The 20,526-nt window shown below is 43.4% G+C and overlaps 1 protein-coding gene across 1 annotated transcript in view; it reads right to left on the reverse strand.

Moving 5' to 3' along the window:
- The window catches only part of klhdc8b (kelch domain containing 8B), a gene marked incomplete at its 5' end in the record, with an annotated part of 154,188 nt that overhangs the window by 54,963 nt on the left and 78,699 nt on the right, over positions 1 to 20,526 (reverse strand). The window contains 2 exons of the mRNA XM_080734028.1: positions 230 to 454; positions 4,337 to 4,501. Of these exons, the coding sequence (XP_080590154.1) occupies positions 230 to 454; positions 4,337 to 4,501 (390 nt within the window). The remainder of the gene's footprint in view (positions 1 to 229; positions 455 to 4,336; positions 4,502 to 20,526) is intronic.

Raw genomic sequence — 20,526 nt, forward strand, 5'->3', positions numbered from 1 at the left:
GTGCTTTGAGTACTTGAGAAAAGCGCTATAAAAATACAATTCATTATGTTACATCCATTGAAAACACACATCCTTGGTTCTGGTGACCGATATCGACCTTCTAATACGTGACGCGGCAGTGTTTTTTCAATTACTTTTTAAAATGTATTTATTCTTCCACCGCTGTGTGCGCATGCAATGCTGTGAATCCTAAGTGAGGGCCACAAAAGTCATTGACAAAACCACTTACCCTGATCCAGGTCGTACTCCTCCACGGTGCTGACAAAGTGGGGTCTGGAGTAGAAGTTGTGGGGTCCCGGCTGCTGCAAGCCCCCCAAGCTGAAGAAGCTGCGCTCTGTGGCAGTGCAACAGGAGAAGGCCCTCCGACTGGGGATGCAGGCGTACCGCGTCCAGCTCTTCACCTCCAGGTCAAAGGCCTCCAACGCTGTCACAGGCATCTTGCCCTGACGGCCACCTGAGACACGCAAGAGGGAAAAAAAGAAACAGGGTTTTCTGGGTGCACAGCTCAACAAAACTCACTGTAAAAGACAACGAATTTCCAGCACTCCCAAATCCTTCTGATACTTGTAATGAATCTAAAACAAGGCACTGGTAGACATGTTTTGGTGTCTTCTTCAGGATGAAGGCTTGACAACTAAACGCGTTTGTGTCTGCCCGTGGTATTGAAAGGAAGGACTTGGGAGTGCTGGCACAATTCAAGTTTCCGTGGTAACAAGGCTAGTGTAAATAAAGGATTCCATTTGTTCGATTAGCTGTTGCGCCCCTTGTTGAAACAGAGAGGGAGATGGCGGAGGTGATGCAGAGAGAATGCAGGGAGGAGAAGAAAAAGAAAGGAGAAGCTTTGCAGAGAATGGAAGGAGTCAACAGGGAGGGGAGATGGAGAAGGAATCTGTGGAGGAGTGGAAGAGGAGAAAGGATCAGGTTGTGTGGGCAGGAGGGAGAGGAGACTGGGAGAGCCGTAGCTAGACGTGGGGGTCAGAGTGAGTGGGAGAAATCACAGTGAAGGAGGTAGAGAGCGACAGAGAGAGAGAGAGAGAGAGAGAGAGAGAGAGAGAGAGAGAGAGAGAGAGAGAGAGAGAGAGAGAGAGAGAGAGAGTAATCTGTGCTAAAATATACCCGTTGGTTATAATGGACTGTAAAATTCAGTGTTAGTATTTAAAGTCATACAATGTACAGTATATTCATTTTAGTAGTCTTTTTGGCAACACCTCTCATAGCTCCATTGTCATTACAGCGTTTGTCCATACAAAACTCGCTCAGAAAGTTATGGTGCCACGTCCTAGAGCCGGAGGATATTTTGGAATGTAAAAACATGTCAGAATTTGTATTTATTCACGTTAAAAAATACATACATACATAAATATATTTCCGGTACATTTCACAGTAGGTACAGTACACAGTGAGGAGTTGTCAAAAAACATATACATTTATGTGGAACGGTTATTGTTACAAATTGATAATTTAACTAAGGCAAGGGAACCATTTTCACTGCATTGAAATTGTAATCAGTGCATCTGGGTTAAAAGGCTCAAACAGACAATTCAGTCTCTGGTTCACTGACAAAGAATTAGTTTTGAGGTTTGCCCTTTGATGGTATCAAAGCAGGGCACCTCGGTTTTGAACCATGTTTCAAAAATGTTTTAAGAACCCGCACACGCGCTAGCACGCACACACACACACACACACACACACACACACACACACACACACACACACACACACACACACACACACACACACACACACACACACACACACACACACACACACACACACACACACACACACACACACACAAAAAGTAAATGCATGCATTTAATTCAGTCTAAGCAGAAGCAGCGATAACCATCTCCAGCGGTGATCAAAGTGAATGACCAGAGGGCGGGATATGAAAATCAGAGGCATGGATGCCCCCCATCTCCCACAGAAAATGCTTGGCAGACAGAGACAGATAATCAACATGTCTCCTGTACGTACATGTTTGACCTTTGGTATGTCTTGTCTTGTTGCTGTTGTCTCAGACAGTATGTAGACCCCACACCAACCCAAACCCAGGCTAACTAGTGTTGATATCCGTGCCTTATAATACAGGCTTGTCCTGTATTGGAAGATAAAAGCCTGTGTCCAGTATTGAATCAATAAAGGACACGATTAATATTGAGAATGGGGGTTGTTTTTTGCAACAATAATGATTACCAATTGGGATGTACAAGAACATGAAAGGGTCAAACTCGTTCTTCTGCTATACCACCAAAATGTGGAAAGCCTTACTGAAGGCCATAAAGGAGTGTGGATCACAAGCATCTTTTAAAATTGCCCTGAAAAACCACTTACAGGCAGCAGCCGTTCGCAACTGGTAAAAAAACAAACCTAGCCCAGCCCTACCCTCCCCTGCCCCTTCTTTGTATATACTTTCTGTTTGTTTAGACTTACTGTTTTCTTTTTTTTTGTTCTTTCATTTTATTTTATTTACATATCTACTGCATAGTACTGTGTTCTATTCGTCTGGCATTCAATGTTATATGAGATACTTTAATGGTTTCCAGTGGAAATAAGCTTAGTCTTTTCATGGATCTCCTTTTAGTAGACCTTGTACCAGTGAACTGTACCGTCATGAAACTGTACCTTTTCCTATGCAAACTTCTAATAAAGTCTTCAATCAATCAATCAATCAATCAATAATAAGTGAGAAAGCTAGCTATTCTACAGATTATTATTTTTCTTTAAGTGACAAAAGTGCAATGGATTTGTGTTTGTATATATTTTCTGCGTATGAATGCAGACACAGGCAATGGATAAAGAATGTTTTACTATTTTGGTTTGGGATAGCTCAGGGTAGAGAACAGACTACAGTAACGTGCAATGGGCAAACTACTGTCAAATTACTTCAAAGATGTCCACAAACACAACACCAGAGGGAGCTCCACTAATCACAAGTTCAAGTTTATCACCAGAAATGCCCCCCCCACACACCCACCATCCCAAAAGTGGATAGTATTGTAATCAATCAATCAATCAATCAATCAATCAACGATCTGTCTACAACAAGGTGACCGGGCCTGTATGCCTTTTATAAGCATTCTACCCATGTCACCTGCTCACTGTTGCCATTTTTCAACTGCCCTAAGATAGACAGTAGTCGGGGATCCACATGCCCAAAAGCTCAAGGAATAGGGTTGAACCTGTGATGTTCTGCCGCACTTTTTATTTCAGTTTTATCTATTAGTTTGGTCATTAAGGTCCACAGAATGAGAGGCCTGCTCTGCCGGAAACATCGCAAAAAAAAAAGTTATGGCCATTTGTACATTCACTGTCATCACTGTGATGACTGTGAAAAGTGATGACTCATCACTTTTGTTGGTCCGTTTTCTAGCCCAAGGAATGTTTTTTGTGCAAAACAAATGCTTGCAATGGATTCAGAATCATGAAAACCCTCCAGTTTGACCACTCACATGCTACTTAAAGCAGAATTTCTTTTGTTTAAATATATTTCCTTTCCTGTGTAGTGGAGTCAATGGGACAGTGAATGTACAAATGGCCATAACTATTTTTCGTGATGTTTCCGGCAGAGCAGGCCTCTCATTCTGTGGACCTTAATAACCAAACTAATAGATAAAACAGAAATAAAAAGTGCGGCAGAACATCACAGGTCCTCTCCCATTTTGAGGGACTGGATCCCCGGCTACAGAAGTCCAGACCTTCACGCATAGTGAGGATGAGGTGTGTGTGTGGGTGTGCGTGTGGGTGTGGGTGTGGGTGTGTGTGTGCGTGCGCATGCGTGCGCGCGCGTGTGTGTGTGTGTGTGTGTAGACAGACAGAGCAGCAGGCAGTGACCTGTGTTTCCAGACACATAGCAAACAGCATGACTAAAACCACTGCTTATTACTCATAGCTCTGTATAATGAGTTGAAATATGATTTTGTGTTTATGCATGCGTGTTTGAGTGTGTTTGAGCTCGTAGGCACGCGCATCCTGTTTGTTAGATGTTTTGTGTCACACTCAAGCCTGTCTGTTCTTCCCAAATGAGGCAAGGCCTCGTCAGATGGTTAGAAGATGAATTATCTTACAATGGAAACGGGCTACAGGTAGACGCTTCAAATGACTGAACATGACAACGACTCGCTTTTGTTGTGTCACTTTATCCTCATTATTTACTCCTTCAGTTCCTCTAACTTTCCCCTGTTAATCTTCACATTGTTATACAGTGGGAAAGAGCTTTGTAGCTGAAAAATCTACTGTAACTTGATATGCATTTAAATTATCCCTATAGGTACTTCATTGACTGGGGTCAATGACAGACGCAAGCAAGCCACCGACGCAGAGAGATAGGACCCACCCATCACGTAGATTTTGTTTCCCCTGAGGAAGGAGGTGGCTCCGTATCGCGGTGTGGGCATGGAGGCCAGGGGCAGCCACTGGTCTTTCTCTGCCTCGTAGACCCTCACCAAGGCCTGGGGTGTGGTGTCTCCTCCCATTCCCCCAAACGCATACACCTTACCATCTGGAGAACAGGCAGGAAGGAAGGAAGGAAGAAAGAAAGAAAGAAAGAAAGAAAGAAAGAAAGAAAGAAAGAAAGAAAGAAAGAAAGAAAGAAAGAAAGAAAGAAAGAAAGAAAGAGAGAGAGAAATACATTATAATATATACACCAGAGAGAGACCATGCGATGCATCAAACTCTCTTTCATCCAGCGGCTTAGGGGTCTGGCTGTCATGTTTGCAACCAATCCCATCTGTCTCCAGTCATGCCTGCCATCTGCAATATTTATAAAGCATTGTAAACACACTCTTCTCCCTCGGGGATTCTCCCACGTGACCCTGAATGACATTCCCAAGGACAGTATTAAAATATCCTATCCCCAGCTACTGCAGTGTCATTATAATATCACTGAGTGAGGGTGTTGAGACAGACAGAGTGAGAGAGAGAGAGAGAGAGAGAGAGAGAGAGAGAGAGAGAGAGAGAGAGAGAGGGGCTGTGAGAGAAAAGTGGAAAAATTGCTGAGTTGTGAAAAAAAAACAAGGCATGGAAACGCGGAGAGTCAGATACTGCAACACTGCGGGATGCAGGAAAAAAGAGGGAGAGGTTTAGGAAGGGGTGGAAAGACCGTGCAAGTGCTAAAATTGGGGTGAGGTGAGGGATCAACATTCTGTTACCACTCTGAAACTTGCAATAATTTCAATCAGAAAAGGGAACAAAAGGTAGAGGGAGAAACAGAAAGGTAGAAATGAGAGGAGATGGTGGCAGGCAGGCACAAACAGCACAGCTCTACAGCGGTGTGACTGTGAGGAAGAAAGCCATCGTAATTCTGTCACTTTGAATCACCATATGGTACAATGCCTGTGACCAGGTCGATTCATTTCCCTGCTCGGCGTACGAGAGCGTGACTCGGCAATAAAAAAAAAATCATCCCATACGCTAGCAGTCAGTCGTTCCTATTCACACTCAACTGGGAACCTTCCAGTTCCCAAGCAGCCGGTTGGGACCTGGAAACAGTTCCTAAGACACTGTTGAGGCACTAGTTATGGATAGGTTATCTCCCGAGACACTGTTGAGGCACTAGTTATGGATAGGTTATCTCCCGAGACACTGTTGAGGCATGCCCACGCCCTGACATGACATGACACGTTGCATGATTCTTGGCCAAAAATCGGCCTCATGGTGGCGCTAGAAGATGGCCATGTGAGAAATTAGGGCTTGAGGTTGTGAGTTGCCATCCAAGGAGTGTTTGTGCAAGATTTGGCATCGATAGGGGCAACAGTTCCGGAGATAAGAGTAGGGCCAAAAGTGTGACATGATGTGACGGACAGACGGACTGACGGAGGGACAGCCGGTGGAGGTTTTCATAGTAACTTGTGACCTGACGGTCGCAACTAAACTCATCGCTAAAACATAACAAAAATACTGAAACAAGGCAGATGTGATCAGTCATTTCTATCATCAGGCAGCTAAATAAGCCACTTTAGTGTCCATGAACAGATAGCATTATGAATACTCAAACACACAGCAACCGCATAAATTCATGTACATTCATGCACCAGTATCGCACACCTAAAACAGCCAATCGATTTTCAGAGCACAACACCATCACGTGATGAGGTATAATTCAGGCTTAAGCAGACAACAGCCCCCCCCCACACACACACACACACACACAGACACAGACATAGACACATTAGTTACAGTAAGATGTGTCATTATGCTGGAGGAGACAATGCTTAGCATTAAAGTGACACTGGGGACACATAGAACAGAACTATGTGGGTGTTGAAGAGATAATGGAGAAATAATTTAAGTAAATAATCACGTGAAAGTGTTGTGTGCATGTGCATGCATTTGTGTGTGTGTGCACGTGTGTGCGTGCGTGCGTGCGTGCGTGTGTGTGCGCACGCACGTGTGTGTGTGTGTGTGTGCACACATGCATGGCTGTGCGTTTACCTCTACATTAGTGGAGTAGCTGAATACTATACACAGTGGAATTTGTGTGTGTGCATGCGTGCAGTCGTGCATGTACTGTACACACGGATGTGTATGGTTCATGTGCTTACTTGTACTGCTGTACAGTAGCCTACTGTACATACCATTGGAATACAAAGTGTGTGTGCAAAATATCTGAATATAAGTGTAAACCAACTAAAGGCATCAGATCTGTCTGGGAATAAACTGCATTTGGTCAAGCTTTCACATCTCATACAATCCCTTTTGTCAGTGCACAGTGCAGCAGAAGTGAAACTGCTCTAATTAAGTGGAATTACTCTAATTAAGCTAATTGTGGCGTGATTTCTACCCATCACCCCGGGAGACTCCATGGTAACCGCAATGTAACCCACAGATGATCATTATGGGGTGTCACTTTGGCAGACTGCAGCTTGTGGATTGAACTCACGCTATCTGGAAGCCAAGGGAGTATGAAAAACACATTGAATTGAGAGGCTTCTGGAAAATAAAGTTACTATCACAAGTATTTTCAACATTATCCCAATAACATATTGTGCTGTCAAGTGGAAACTTTGTATATCCAAAACAGTTACAGGAAATACAAAAATAAAAAATAACCTGTTTTCCACTGGATTCGATGTACTTGTTATTTAGTCACAAGCTCTTAATAGTTTCATTGGTTAAATATTTATAAAACACACAGACAGACTTAACTTTCAAACTGGCATCCCTATTTTGGGGATGTCATTAAAGGGAAAGATCTTCTAAACTGATCAGCTGGATTTAATATTTCCAGCTTTTACCTCAATGCTTTTCAAAAAGTAAACTTTTCTTCCACAGAGCCTAGCATGGGTCTCGTTTGACAACCGTTTTCCTATTAAGGTCTTTTGAAGCTAATATTGTTATATAATATGACCAGTGACAGACCATTAAAATAGTGCTACTACTTTTAGATGCTTTTCAACAGGAGAGCTGTACCACGGGGAAAGATGACAGCAATGTTAAATAGAGCAGTGGTTCTCAAACTCCAAGGACCCCTGGGGGTGCCCAAACCACACTTTGAGAACCACTCAAAATAGAAGAAAGAGAGCAAACGAGGAGAGTAGGACATTGAAAAGCTCCTGAGAAAAGCAACATCAGTGAGTGAAAAGTATTATTTATTTAGAGCGGAAAATCCGGTGCTAGCGACAAAGTTTAACTCTCTGTGAGACAAGACATAGAGATGAGATGAATGGGGACTTAACAGTGAATATGAGTAGAAGAGAGAAAGCTATGGAGGGGGAGAGAAAGCTTATCAGAAAGATAAGATGAAGGATAGATGATGGAGATAAAGTCGGGATTTGCAGGGCTTCTAAAGGGAAACTTCAGGAGAATCGTAGAGGTCAAGTCTGTGGTCAATTCAAGTCAATTTATTTATGAAGCACATTTAAAAGTAAAAACAACACATGTTGACAAAAGAAAGAATACGATTGCGGACACAAGCGGCTAAATGGATAAATGAGTTTTGGTGGCTGGCCTCTCCCTGAGAATTTTGGTCATCCGCAAGGCAAGGGTTGGCAGTAAGGTTGGGCAAGTACAGGCCACGTTCTACTTGCCAAAAGGTCATGCCCACCTGCCCCAAAAAGCAGGGGTGGACTGGGCAATGGGCATCGGGCATAACGGGCATATGCCCACGTTATCTTTGGATATTACAGTCATTTTTAGGCTGGGCGGCCTAAAGTGAAGAGGGCCAATCCTTCTGTAGCACAGGCCCACAGAGCAGAGAGACATCACATGATTGGCCCACTGACTTGTCTATCATCTGAATACCAGCCTAGTAGCCCAATGACAGGCTACTGTGGCCCAGGAGTCCCACCCAAAAATAAAACAGCTGATACAAGCACACAACACGTCGCTGCCTCAACACGTTGTGTGCTTGTAGGCCAGTCTGCGCCAAGATGCCAGGGCAGAATTTGGGGCCCAGTTCGGCCAGAACCCAGGATTACAGTTTAGGCAATTGGCAGTTGGCACTGGGTGAAAAAATGGGTTGCAAAAATCATGGGATGAAAAATATTAGAATAAAAAAGATTATAATAATAGTCACCAAATCATCAAAATAATAAGTGTCACAATCTGGTGGTGTGGTGAGGGCCCAAATGCAGGACAGCAAAGGCAGGCAGAGTTCAAAACCAAACTTTGAGTGATGTATTACATAACACAGAGAAAACACCAAAATCACAAACTAACACTATGATGTGACACCAAACAATGACTGGACAGGGATTAACAGGGGAACAAGACTAATATACACGAGGACTGATTACACATGATACAGTACAGCTGGGTAGACAACACAGAACCATGAAAACTAGAACATGAACGCAACACATAGAAATACAAGATCTAGACAAGACAGGCAAAGTTTGTGACTGTGACAGATACGTAGGTAAAATTTGAATTACCGTTCATTTTAACGCCTAATTTTTACTTTTTACTTGCGAATTCTGGGGCTGCATGATAATATCTCAATCAATGTTTTAAAGTAATTATACAAAAACTGTATATTTTAGGTATGGCTGTGCTCTTATTTTGAAGTCCACGTCTAAGGTTTGTCTGACTAGACACATGCAAGGCTTTGCTGATCACAAACGTCAATACTGGTAGGCACTACTGTTTAGAATCCAACATAAGGAAAAACCTAAACAGTAATGTGTTTCATACAGAAGGCTTATAGGATGCTGGCTGCATTCCTGGATTTCACATGTTAAGCGGGAAAAAAATATCACATGAGGTATGCAGCTGTGCTCATCTCATGCACATGGCCGCCCATACAGTTAAATAGACCTCTGCATGGTGACACTGGGAAATAAGGCTTGAATGAGATGAAATTGAAACAAACAAGAATGTTTAGCGTGAAAGGATGATTATTACTGACTGTCTTCAAGCCTATAGTACATGCCTACTGCCGGAGTTGTTACCCCCGCGACCTGACTTCAGAAAAGTGGTTGAAGATGGATGGCTGGATGGATGGATGTTGATAAAGTTCTTTGCAATTTGAATCATTAAAAACTAAAGTATTGAAAGACAAAAACACATTATGACAAAATTAAAACACCATACATTTTAATCAGACTCAATGAGCTATGCAAAAGCATTGTGTATTGACAAAAAATATCAAAAGCTTGGAGAACTAAATCCGGGCCTAAAATAAAACATCAAGGTACTTGAAAGAGGGCAGGTGCTGCAGAAGGTTCCTAATCTCAACTAGAGCCCGACCGATACCATTTTTTCCGACCGATACCGATATCCGATGTTGGAGAGTGCTAGAGCACCGATACCGATACGATACCGATGTTTTGTAAAAAAAAAAAAATTATTCATTTAAGATCATTTAACACTCTGGCTGCCACGGGAGGGATATACCGCCCGCCACTTCCTGCGCAATCTTGCCAATTAAAAAGTTGGGAGGGATATACCGCCCGACCCTTTTTTTTCATATTGCAGTGGTACAGTGTGTGATCTACTCTGTAACGAAGATTCAGCCCTTTTGGACAATGGGATGTTGTCATGCATGACATCACACGCTCATGTGACCAAATTCAAGCATGCGGGTTGGCCGGTTCCCCCAGAATCAAGGCTGAGAGGCCCACATCCCAGATACATAGTTGCAGACAGAGAACAATACTTCAGTGACTTTACGTTTACTCCCGGACAAACATCAGAGAGAGAGAGAGAGAGAGAGAGAGATTGAGAGAAAGAGCGAGATCAGGTAATTGTTTAGTAGTTTAGTATAGTGTATAGTATAGTGTAGTAGTAGTTTATTTCATTCATTAGATTTAGTTTTATTTAGATAGATAGAGATAGAGAGAGAGAGAGAGATCGGTAGATTTAGGTTTTAGCTTGTAGGAGTGGGGGAGGGGATTTTCTTTGTTTAGACTTAGACAACTGAGGGCCGGGGTCCATTTTGTAAGTTAGTTAGTTAGTTATTTGATTTAGAAGGGTTTCTTTTTTGGGGTTGGCAAAAAAACATAAAAAAAAACAAAAAAAGGAGTGTAGAGGAGTTTGTGTTGTATGTTGTAGGTCTATATAGTATTGTATGTAAGGAGTGTAGAGGAGTTTGTGTTGTAGGTCTATATAGTATTGTATGTAAGGAGTGTAGAGGAGTTTGTGTTGTATGTTGTAGGTCTATATAGTATTGTATTGTACTATATACAGTACGCCGAAAGTCGGGGGGACGGAGATAGCGAGTAGAGAGTTGTAGCCATAGTGTAGTTTATTGTATTGTATGCGCGCAGAGGGTCGAGAGACTGTAGTGTAGTATATTTCTTGTAGTATATTTCTTGTGTCAGGGAAAGATGAGGCGAGGAAAAGCTAAATACAAACGTAAACACCCCATGTCGCCACCAAGGGGCCAGCCTAAGATCACCGAGGTTTTCAAACCCAAGTCAGTGATCCCCGTCCCACCGCCACCGGTCCCAGTTACCGGTACCGTAGCTCCACGGATCAAAGAGCAAGCGCCCACGTCCACGATCAAGGACGAGCCGGTGGAGATCAGTCACCCCGGTGGCGGCGAGAGCACCACTGATCAGGTCCCCGGAGATGCAGCCCGTCCTGCGATCAGCGAACTGGTAAATATTACGGTTTATGTTTCACTTTGTTCTAAACGTCTGTCTTTCAATGTTATATGAGATCGGTGCTGTGTTCTACCTGTAACGCGTGTATATGGCCGCATTGGCATTGTATTTATGTATAATGTATGAAATATATAACGGCCCATAACAAAATAAAATATGAATAGCGTCTGCACTCGTGAAACTTTCAAAGTAGTGTGGTGAAACCTCGTATCTCCTCCCATCACCCAACAACCAGTGTCCATTCTGAGGTGAGACACCTCCATCTAGTGTCCACCACAGTAGCGTATTTTATGCACTATAGTGTCTGCCCTGGCCAAACGAATAGTAGTTGAACGTATATGCCCTCAAAAAAAGACACACCACTGTATACCACTGTATACCACTGCATAAAGTGTGGTTGGTTCCTGTGGAAAAGAGATGAATCTGTACGTCTTTCTAAAATGCAAGCTTGTACATTCTTCAATCAATCAATCAATCAATCAATAAGCCTGACCTGCTATTGTTGCTTTGTTTTTTTTCACGTACTGTAGGTTGGCAGGTATACTGTAGGTTGTCAGGAATGGGGAGAGAGAGACTATGTATACTGTTTTTTCATGTAGGGTGCATTTGGTTTCATTATACAATTCAATTCAATTCAAAGGAGCTTTATTGGCATGAGAAAACATATGTAACAGGGTACAGTACAAATAGCAGCCTTATTTTCCTCAAAGTACATGAGGGTATGAGCTCTGTTTCATACTGTATGTGCAGTAGGTCTAGATGTCAATCCATGGTTTGTAGTCTCAAGAGCTAAACTATAGGGGTTCTTTGTTTATCAACTCAACAGGTTAGAGAGGGTTGGAGAGGGTACAGCATTGTTCAAACAGCTATGTTGCATTGTGACAAAATATATAGTTTGGTGGTGAGTAATGCTGGCAAGGGCAGTCATAGTGGTAAGATGTACACACATTCAAATCAATTGTTTACTCCTATGCAGGGCAGGAATTTCATGGAGGCCATGGCTGTTGCCCCTCTGGCCTTGTGCCTCTCAAACCAATGGCATGCCCTACGGTCACAGTGGTTTCTCTTTCTTGTCAATATGTTGCAGTATAGTCTATACACTTAGACACATGTGTCATGCAGAAAAGGGTTCTAGTGAAAACAGCAGATCTACAAGCACACAACGCCTCGCGTTGTGTGGGGTTCTTAGCTTACCTATTGGAGGGGTAGCAGACTTCCTACTAGGTCGACCTGCTACATCTGTACCTGTACCTGTACCCTGTATATTTATATATATACAGGGTACAAATAGCAGCCTTATTTTCCTCAAAGTAGATAAACGTATCATCTCTGTTTCATACTGTATGTGCAGTAGGTCTAGATGTCAATCCATGGTTTGTAGTCCAGGACGGCCCATAACAAAATAAAATATGAATAGCGTCTGCACTCGTGAAACTTTCAAAGTAGTGTGGTGAAACCTCGTATCTCCTCCCATCACCCAACAACCAGTGTCCATTCTGAGGTGAGACACCTCCATCTACACTGCATAAAGTGTGGTTGGTTCCTGTGGAAAAGAGATGAATCTGTACGTCTTTCTAAAATGCAAGCTTGTACATTCTTCAATCAATCAATCAATAAGCCTGACCTGCTATTGTTGCTTTGTTTTTTTTCACGTACTGTAGGTTGGCAGGTATACTGTAGGTTGTCAGGAATGGGGAGAGAGAGACTATGTATACTGTTTTTTCATGTAGGGTGCATTTGGTTTCATTATACAATTCAATTCAATTCAAAGGAGCTTTATTGGCATGAGAAAACATATGTAACAGGGTACAGTACAAATAGCAGCCTTATTTTCCTCAAAGTACATGAGGGTATGAGCTCTGTTTCATACTGTATGTGCAGTAGGTCTAGATGTCAATCCATGGTTTGTAGTCTCAAGAGCTAAACTATAGGGGTTCTTTGTTTATCAACTCAACAGGTTACCGAAGGCTCAGTCGTTCCACAACCACTCCAGCGTCGGCCTGACAGTCTGGACACCAAGCACGAGGCATGCGTGCTGCCCTGCCCCACTGACCATGCCCCAGATGCAGCTGGTGCTTCAGCACCCAAGCGGGGCCGTGGTGGAACTAGCCGCCGTGCCCGTGGCAGACGAGCGGTCGCTGTGGTCTCTCCCCAGGCCCTGCGGGAAACTCTGCTGAGCGGTCCTGCGATCTGCGAACCGGTAAGCGTTACAAAGCTTGTGTTCTCTACGTTTCACTTTGTTCTAAACGTCTGTCTTTCAATGTTAGATGAGATTAGTGCTGTGTTCTACCTGTAACACACGTATATGGCTGCATTGTATTTATAAAAGAAAACAGTTGAAAATGGGGAACATATATATAGTTGGAGAGGGTACAGCATTGTTCAATACAGAGCTATGTTGCATTGTGACAAAATATATAGTTTGGTGGTGAGTAATGCTGGCAAGGGCAGTCATAGTGGTAAGATGTACACACATTCAAATCAATTGTTTACTCCTATGCAGGGCAGGAATTTCATGGAGGCCATGGCTGTTGCCCCTCTGGCCTTGTGCCTCTCAAACCAATGGCATGCCCTACGGTCACAGTGGTTTCTCTTTCTTGTCAATATGTTGCAGTATAGTCTATACACTTAGACACATGTGTCATGCAGAAAAGGGTTCTAGTGAAAACAGCAGATCTACAAGCACACAACGCCTCGCGTTGTGTGGGGTTCTTAGCTTACCTATTGGAGGGGTAGCAGACTTCCTACTAGGTCGACCTGCTACATCTGTACCTGTACCTGTACCCTGTATATTTATATATATACAGGGTACAAATAGCAGCCTTATTTTCCTCAAAGTAGATAAACGTATCATCTCTGTTTCATACTGTATGTGCAGTAGGTCTAGATGTCAATCCATGGTTTGTAGTCCAGGAGTTTGTAGTCTCAAGAGCTAAACTATATTCTTTGTTTATCAACTCAACAGGTTACCGAAGGCTCAGTCGTTCCACAACCACTCCAGCTTCGGCCTGACAGTCTGGACACCAAGCACGAGGCATGCGTGCTGCCCAGCCCCACTGACCATGCCCCAGATGCAGCTGGTGCTTCAGCACCCAAACGGGGCCGTGGTAGCCGCCGTGCCCGTGGCAGACGAGCGGTCACTGTGGTCTCTCCCCAGGCCCTGCGGGAAGCTCTGCCGAGCGGTCCTGCGATCTGCGAACCGGTAAGCGTTACAAAGCTTATGTTCTCTATGTTTCACTTTGTTCTAAACGTCTGTCTTTCAATGTTAGATGAGATCAGTGCTGTGTTCTACCTGTAACACACGTATATGGCCGCATTGTATTTATAAAAGAAAACAGTTGAAAATGGGGAACATAATTATATATAGTTGGAGAACTATTCTAGTGAAAACAGCAGATCTACAAGCACACAACGCCTCGCGTTGTGTGGGGTTCTTAGCTTACCTATTGGAGGGGTAGCAGACTTCCTACTAGGTCGACCTGCTACATCTGTACCTGTACCTGTACCCTGTATATTTATATATATACAGGGTACAAATAGCAGCCTTATTTTCCTCAAAGTAGATAAACGTATCATCTCTGTTTCATACTGTATGTGCAGTAGGTCTAGATGTCAATCCATGGTTTGTAGTCCAGGAGTTTGTAGTCTCAAGAGCTAAACTATATTCTTTGTTTATCAACTCAACAGGTTACCGAAGGCTCAGTCGTCCCACAACCACGCAAACTTCGGCCGAGGCCAGCGGCCACTCAAGCATCCTGTGAGCTGAGCGACGCAGACAGTGAGCTGGACCGGGAGTCCTCTGGAGAAGATGACATGGACAAAGACTATGTAGCTCCTCCAACTTCCAGTAAGAATACATTTCTTTATAGTTTAGTTTTTTATCGTGTGTGTGTATACCTAGATAGATAGTTTAGTAATACAATGTGTGTGTGTGTGTGTGTGTGTGTGTGTGTGTGTGTGTGTGTGTGTGTGTGTGTGTGTGTGTGTGTGTGTGTGTGTGTGTGTGTGTGTGTGTGTCATAATAATCCATCAAATCGATCTACACAGCTACTGTAGATCTGTATCAAAGCAGAGCATATAAACAGGTAGAAAATTCAGTGGCCACCATAGCTTTTGATGGATTATGTGTCTCACACACACACACACACACACACGCACACACACACACACACACACACACACTTAGACTTACCTGTGTTCGCTTTGATGTACATGTTTACAAAAGTATTTTACATTTTATTTCAGGTGAGGAGGACGAGTTCGATGATGCAGATGTAGCAGGTCGACCTAGTAGGAAGTCTGCTACCCCTCCAATAGGTAAGCTAAGAACCCCACACAACGCGAGGCGTTGTGTGCTTGTAGATCTGCTGTTTTCACTAGAACCCTTTTCTGCATGACACACCCTGCATAGGAGTAAACAATTGATTTGAATGTGTGTACATCTTACCACTATGACTGCCCTTGCCAGCATTACTCACCAAACTATATATTTTGTGATATGTGATTTCAGACACAGAGAGGGAGGTAGGAGAAGAGGAAGCCAGTACTTCCGGTGCAGTGCCACCACGTTCCCGTGCAGTGCCACCACGTTCCCGTGCAACACCACATGCAGTGCCATCTGGTCGCCGTACGTAAAATAACCTTTTCTGTTCATGACACTTACTACACAAATACAAAAAATATGTATTTTAGAAACACAAACACACACAGATAATTTAGTAATTTGCTATTTCTATCATATACAGAAATAAACACACGCACATGATCATTTAGTAATTTTCTATTCTATCATATCGTTGCTTTCGGGTGAAAACTTTGTATGTCCAAAACCGCTCGTTTTGCATTTATCATTTGAAATTATTTAGACTAGTGAAAACAGCCGATCTACAAGCACACAACGCCTCGCACCGCGAGGCGTTGTGTGCATGTAGATCTGCTGTTTTCACTACTTTTGTGCGACAGCCTTTGCTAAAGAACATACAAAACAGACGCACGATCATTTAGTTTTTTTTTATTTTTATTTCTATCATATACAGGGACGAGGACAAGGCCCCCTCCAGTCGTAGAGTCTGACTGGATGGAGGAAGGTTGGGAGCCAACAGACTTCCCATTCACTGCTACACCTGGACCACGCGGTGAAGCTGCTGCGCTGCAGTCTAATGTCCCTGTGGACTTCCTGGCTCTGTTCCTGACAGATGAGCTGCTGGAGACCATCTGCCAACAGACCAATGACAACGCAGAGGACAGTATGATGGCGGAGATGGCGAGAGCGGAGGAGTCTGGCATAGCGCATCCACACTGTCGGGTCTCTGCCTGGACTAATGTAACTCTAACTGAGCTGAAAAACTTCTTCGGACTTCTGTTCCTCACAGCAATCGTCCACAAGCCGGAGATAGCGATGCACTGGTCTACAAACCCCGTCATTGCCACCCCGTACTTTCCGAGAACAATGGCAAGGAACCGGTACCAGGCAATTTGGAGGTACCTGAGGTTCCGCGACGAGGAGAATGTAGACCGCAGCGACAGGCTCTACAGAGTCCGGCCTCTCCTCGTTTTCCTCCTAGAGAGGTTCCAGGCTCTCTTTGTTCCCGGGGAGAAAATCAGCATTGATGAGGGCATGCTGAAGTGGAGAGGGCGCCTCTGTTTCAGAGTTTACAACCCAGACAAGCCCATCAAGTATGGGATCAAAAGCTACATACTGAGTGACACAGCAACTGGTTACTGCTATAACCTAAGGCCATATTATGGCGTCTATAACCCAGTTGAAGAGACGGTCATACAGCTGATGACCTCTCTCTCTGGCTTTGGGTACCACCTATACATGGACAATTACTACATCAAGGTGTCACTGGCGCAAACACTGCTGCACGCTCACAAGACGCACACAATTGGCACGATCCGAAAATACAGGGGCGAGCCACTGGCCATCAGAAATGCGTCTGACGCCACCCTGAAAAAGGGAGAAAGACTAATGCGTCACAACCGTGAAGTGATGCTTGTGGCTTGGCGTGACAAGCGCATTGTGAGAATCCTCTCCACACTACACAGAGACGAGATGCGCACAGTGATGGTCCGTGAGAAGGACAAAGAGGAGCTCCAGGCGAAGCAGAAGCCTGTCGCCATCGTAGAGTACAATCACGGCATGAACGCAGTTGACAAATTAGACCAAAATTTGAGCTATTATTATTTCTGCAGGAAGACGGAGAGGTGGCCTAAGAAGTTTGCAATGTACCTCTTCCAAATAGCCATATTCAACAGCTTCCTCATCTTCAAAGCAAGGAACCCGGACACGACGCTGCGCTTGCTTGATTATCTGCTGAGTGTCATCACTGCCTGGACCAGTCTCCCTCCTGCTGGCCCGTCAGATCCTCTTGATGTGGATGCTGTGCTGCAGGAAGTGGGAGAGGCTGTGCTGCAGGAAGTGGGAGACGATGGTGAGGAAGGGGGAGCTGAAGCACCCGAGGGTGATGCTGGACAGCCTGGACAGGTGGCGGGTGCAGCACAGGTGGAGGGAGAAGCACAGGTGGAGGGAGAGAGAGGAAGAGCTGCAGAGCAGCATGAACGGCCGCCAAGAGTAGACCCGGCTGATCGGCTCAGTGGCAACCGATACCATCATCTGTTGGTAAAAATCCCCCACTCCAGGAAGTGCAGGGTCTGCGTCAGGAGGGGAATCAAAGTGAAAAACGAAACATCCTACAAGTGCCAGGGCTGCAAAGTGTTCTTGCATGTAGGTCTCTGCGAGGTTCAGTACCACACAGAACAACGCTACCACTGAAAGACAGAAAGACACACACACACACACACACACACACACACACACACACACACACACATAAAGGTATCAGCTCTGTTTCATACTGTATGTGCAGTAGGTCTGTTCCAGCTGTCACTGGAGTTACTCATGGGTGGCTAGTATTGGTCCCCCTTTTTTCAATTTACTATTTTACTTACTATTTACTAATTACTATTTTCTATTACTATTTACTACTATTTTACTATTGTCGGCTTCAACCGTGGGAGGTAGATGTCAATCCATGGTTTGAATTCCTTAGCCCATTTAGGCCTAACATTTTGTATAGAGTACAAATAGCAGCATTATTTTCCTACATAAAGGTATCAGCTCTGTTTCATACTGTATGTGCAGTAGGTCTGTTCCAGCTGTCACTGGAGTTACTCATGGGTGGCTAGTATTGGTCCCCCTTTTTTCAATTTACTATTTACTAATTACTATTTTCTATTACTATTTACTACTATTTTACTATATACATACTGTACATGTACTGTAAGCCCCTCCCATACACTAAAATGTGTACCCGGCCTGAATGGGGTAAGGTGATTGTGTTTCTAGCCGCCTTTTGTGACCCAGTGTATAAGTGTACACACACACACACACACACACACACACACACACACACACACACACACACACACACACACACACACACACACAGTGAACAGTACCATCTAGTGGCCAACAGTAAATATACATTGACCTTGTTTTTTGCTCTTGAGAGCATGGTGCCGGACTCCTGAATGTTGGCATGTTGGATGCCTTTTTTTGCACATGAGAATACAGTACTTTATTTTGACTTTTATATTATTTTATTTATTGTTTACTTGCTGCACTTTTATTTTATTTTACTTTTATCCAGTTATATTTTATTTTTGTGAAAAGTCATATTTGTGATTTTTTTTTTGTAAATATTTGTAAATGTTGAACACCAAGCAAGCAAAACTTTAGCTTTGCTGCTCCTGCTTTGCTGTGAATGAGGAATTAGGGTTCGATGTGGCCACAAAATAAAAGGTTTACATCACTTTTCTGACTTTCTGTCTTCCTGACCTTTCAGACCAGGTAAAAACACAGTGAATTCACAGTGCATAGTTCTATCAAACTGTAAGACAGGTTTCACCTTCTGAGTCATTCCATACTTTTTCACTTTGCCCCCTTGAAACTAGAAGATGGTACAATATTTTTTAAACTTTTTTTTCACCGAATGAAAGCTGGTTTGACATTCTTTCTGTCAAGGGTACTTGTGTTCCGTTACCATTTACCAATTTGTTGCTATGGCTTCCTAAAGTTTTTTTTCTTTGAACTCAAATATCTCAGAATCTAGATTTCCGAGGTTATTGACTGGTTTGCGCAGTGCGCACTCTCGTGCACCTATCTCCAAAACCGCTAATCGAAATCACTCCAAATATTTTTTTTATTAAAAAAAAAACCCTCTTTTACCTAACCTCCCATTTTTGTTCCGATGTGAATATCGGATGATTTTCAATATATTCCCTGGAATCGGGGCAGAATGAATGGGACCTAATGGTGGCATTGGTCAGGGTGGGGGGCCGGGGGGGTCTGGCAGTCAAAGTGTTAATTGACAGCTCGCCCCTCGGATAAATGGTCAGATTATTGCTTTTTTGTGCTTTTCATGTCAAACTTTAAGTTTGGTCGCAGTTATCAATTTCTATTGCTTGTTGGATAATAATACTCTTTTAATTTGGGGGTTCTGCTGTGTTTTGTCTCGTTTATGAATTAATATGTGTCTTTTATCCAAACGTAAATGCATTGCCAAGCAATTAAACAACACAAGTTCTATAGTCTATAGTCAGACATCTATATTTCTCTGTGGATTTTCACATAGGCCTACACACCTTCCTCCACCGCAACATGAAAAATCAGAGTTAGACAGTGCATGTGGTGAGTGAACGACACACGAGAGGCAGCAGCTCCAGTAGTGTTGGCTTGCATCTTGGACTATTATACTGCACTCTGCTGGATAATTCTGGTATTGCCCACACATAGGCCTATATAACTCAGGGTTTCATGCTCTATCCGCAGACACGTTACAGACAATTAACTCAGTTACTGCCAATTAAATATGCCTTCTTTGGGTTCTCCCTGCCATAAATCTCCATAGACTTCCATGTAATTTATAGTGCACAGATCATGCACGCCCATGCACAGAGCATGCACCATGTTTGTGCAGGCTGTTCACAGCTTTCAAACAAAAAAATCAGATTGGAAATCCGTTCAGGCATTCTTGAGAAAATAGCCATTATGTTTTACGTTTCATGTTATGTAAGCAAAGATGGCTGCCCTGTATGAAAGATGGGGTTGTATGGGGGGTGGAACATGCAAAATCGCGATTGAAATCATGTTTACTAGATTTAATGGGGTCAAAAAAAAAAAAAAAAAAAATATCAAAAAAAAAAAATATCGGTATCGGTGGAATAATTCACCGATACCGATACCGATACCGATACCTCCAAAACGACCGATATATCGAATTGACCGATATATCGGTCGGGCTCTAATCTCAACAGATAAAGTGCTATCGTTATGGTGGCGAGCAAACCACTTGTAGGCAGTACTCTGAATGCCAACACACTTCAAAAGGTTCAAAAGAATATACATTTTATCTCAATATGATCAACCATGTCAATCATGTGCCAAACTTTCCTGACTGAGATTTCCTTTTAACTCATA

This window comes from Nannobrachium achirus (assembly GCF_963921795.1).
Source record: "Nannobrachium achirus genome assembly, chromosome: 9".
Lineage (NCBI taxonomy): Eukaryota > Metazoa > Chordata > Actinopteri > Myctophiformes > Myctophidae > Nannobrachium > Nannobrachium achirus.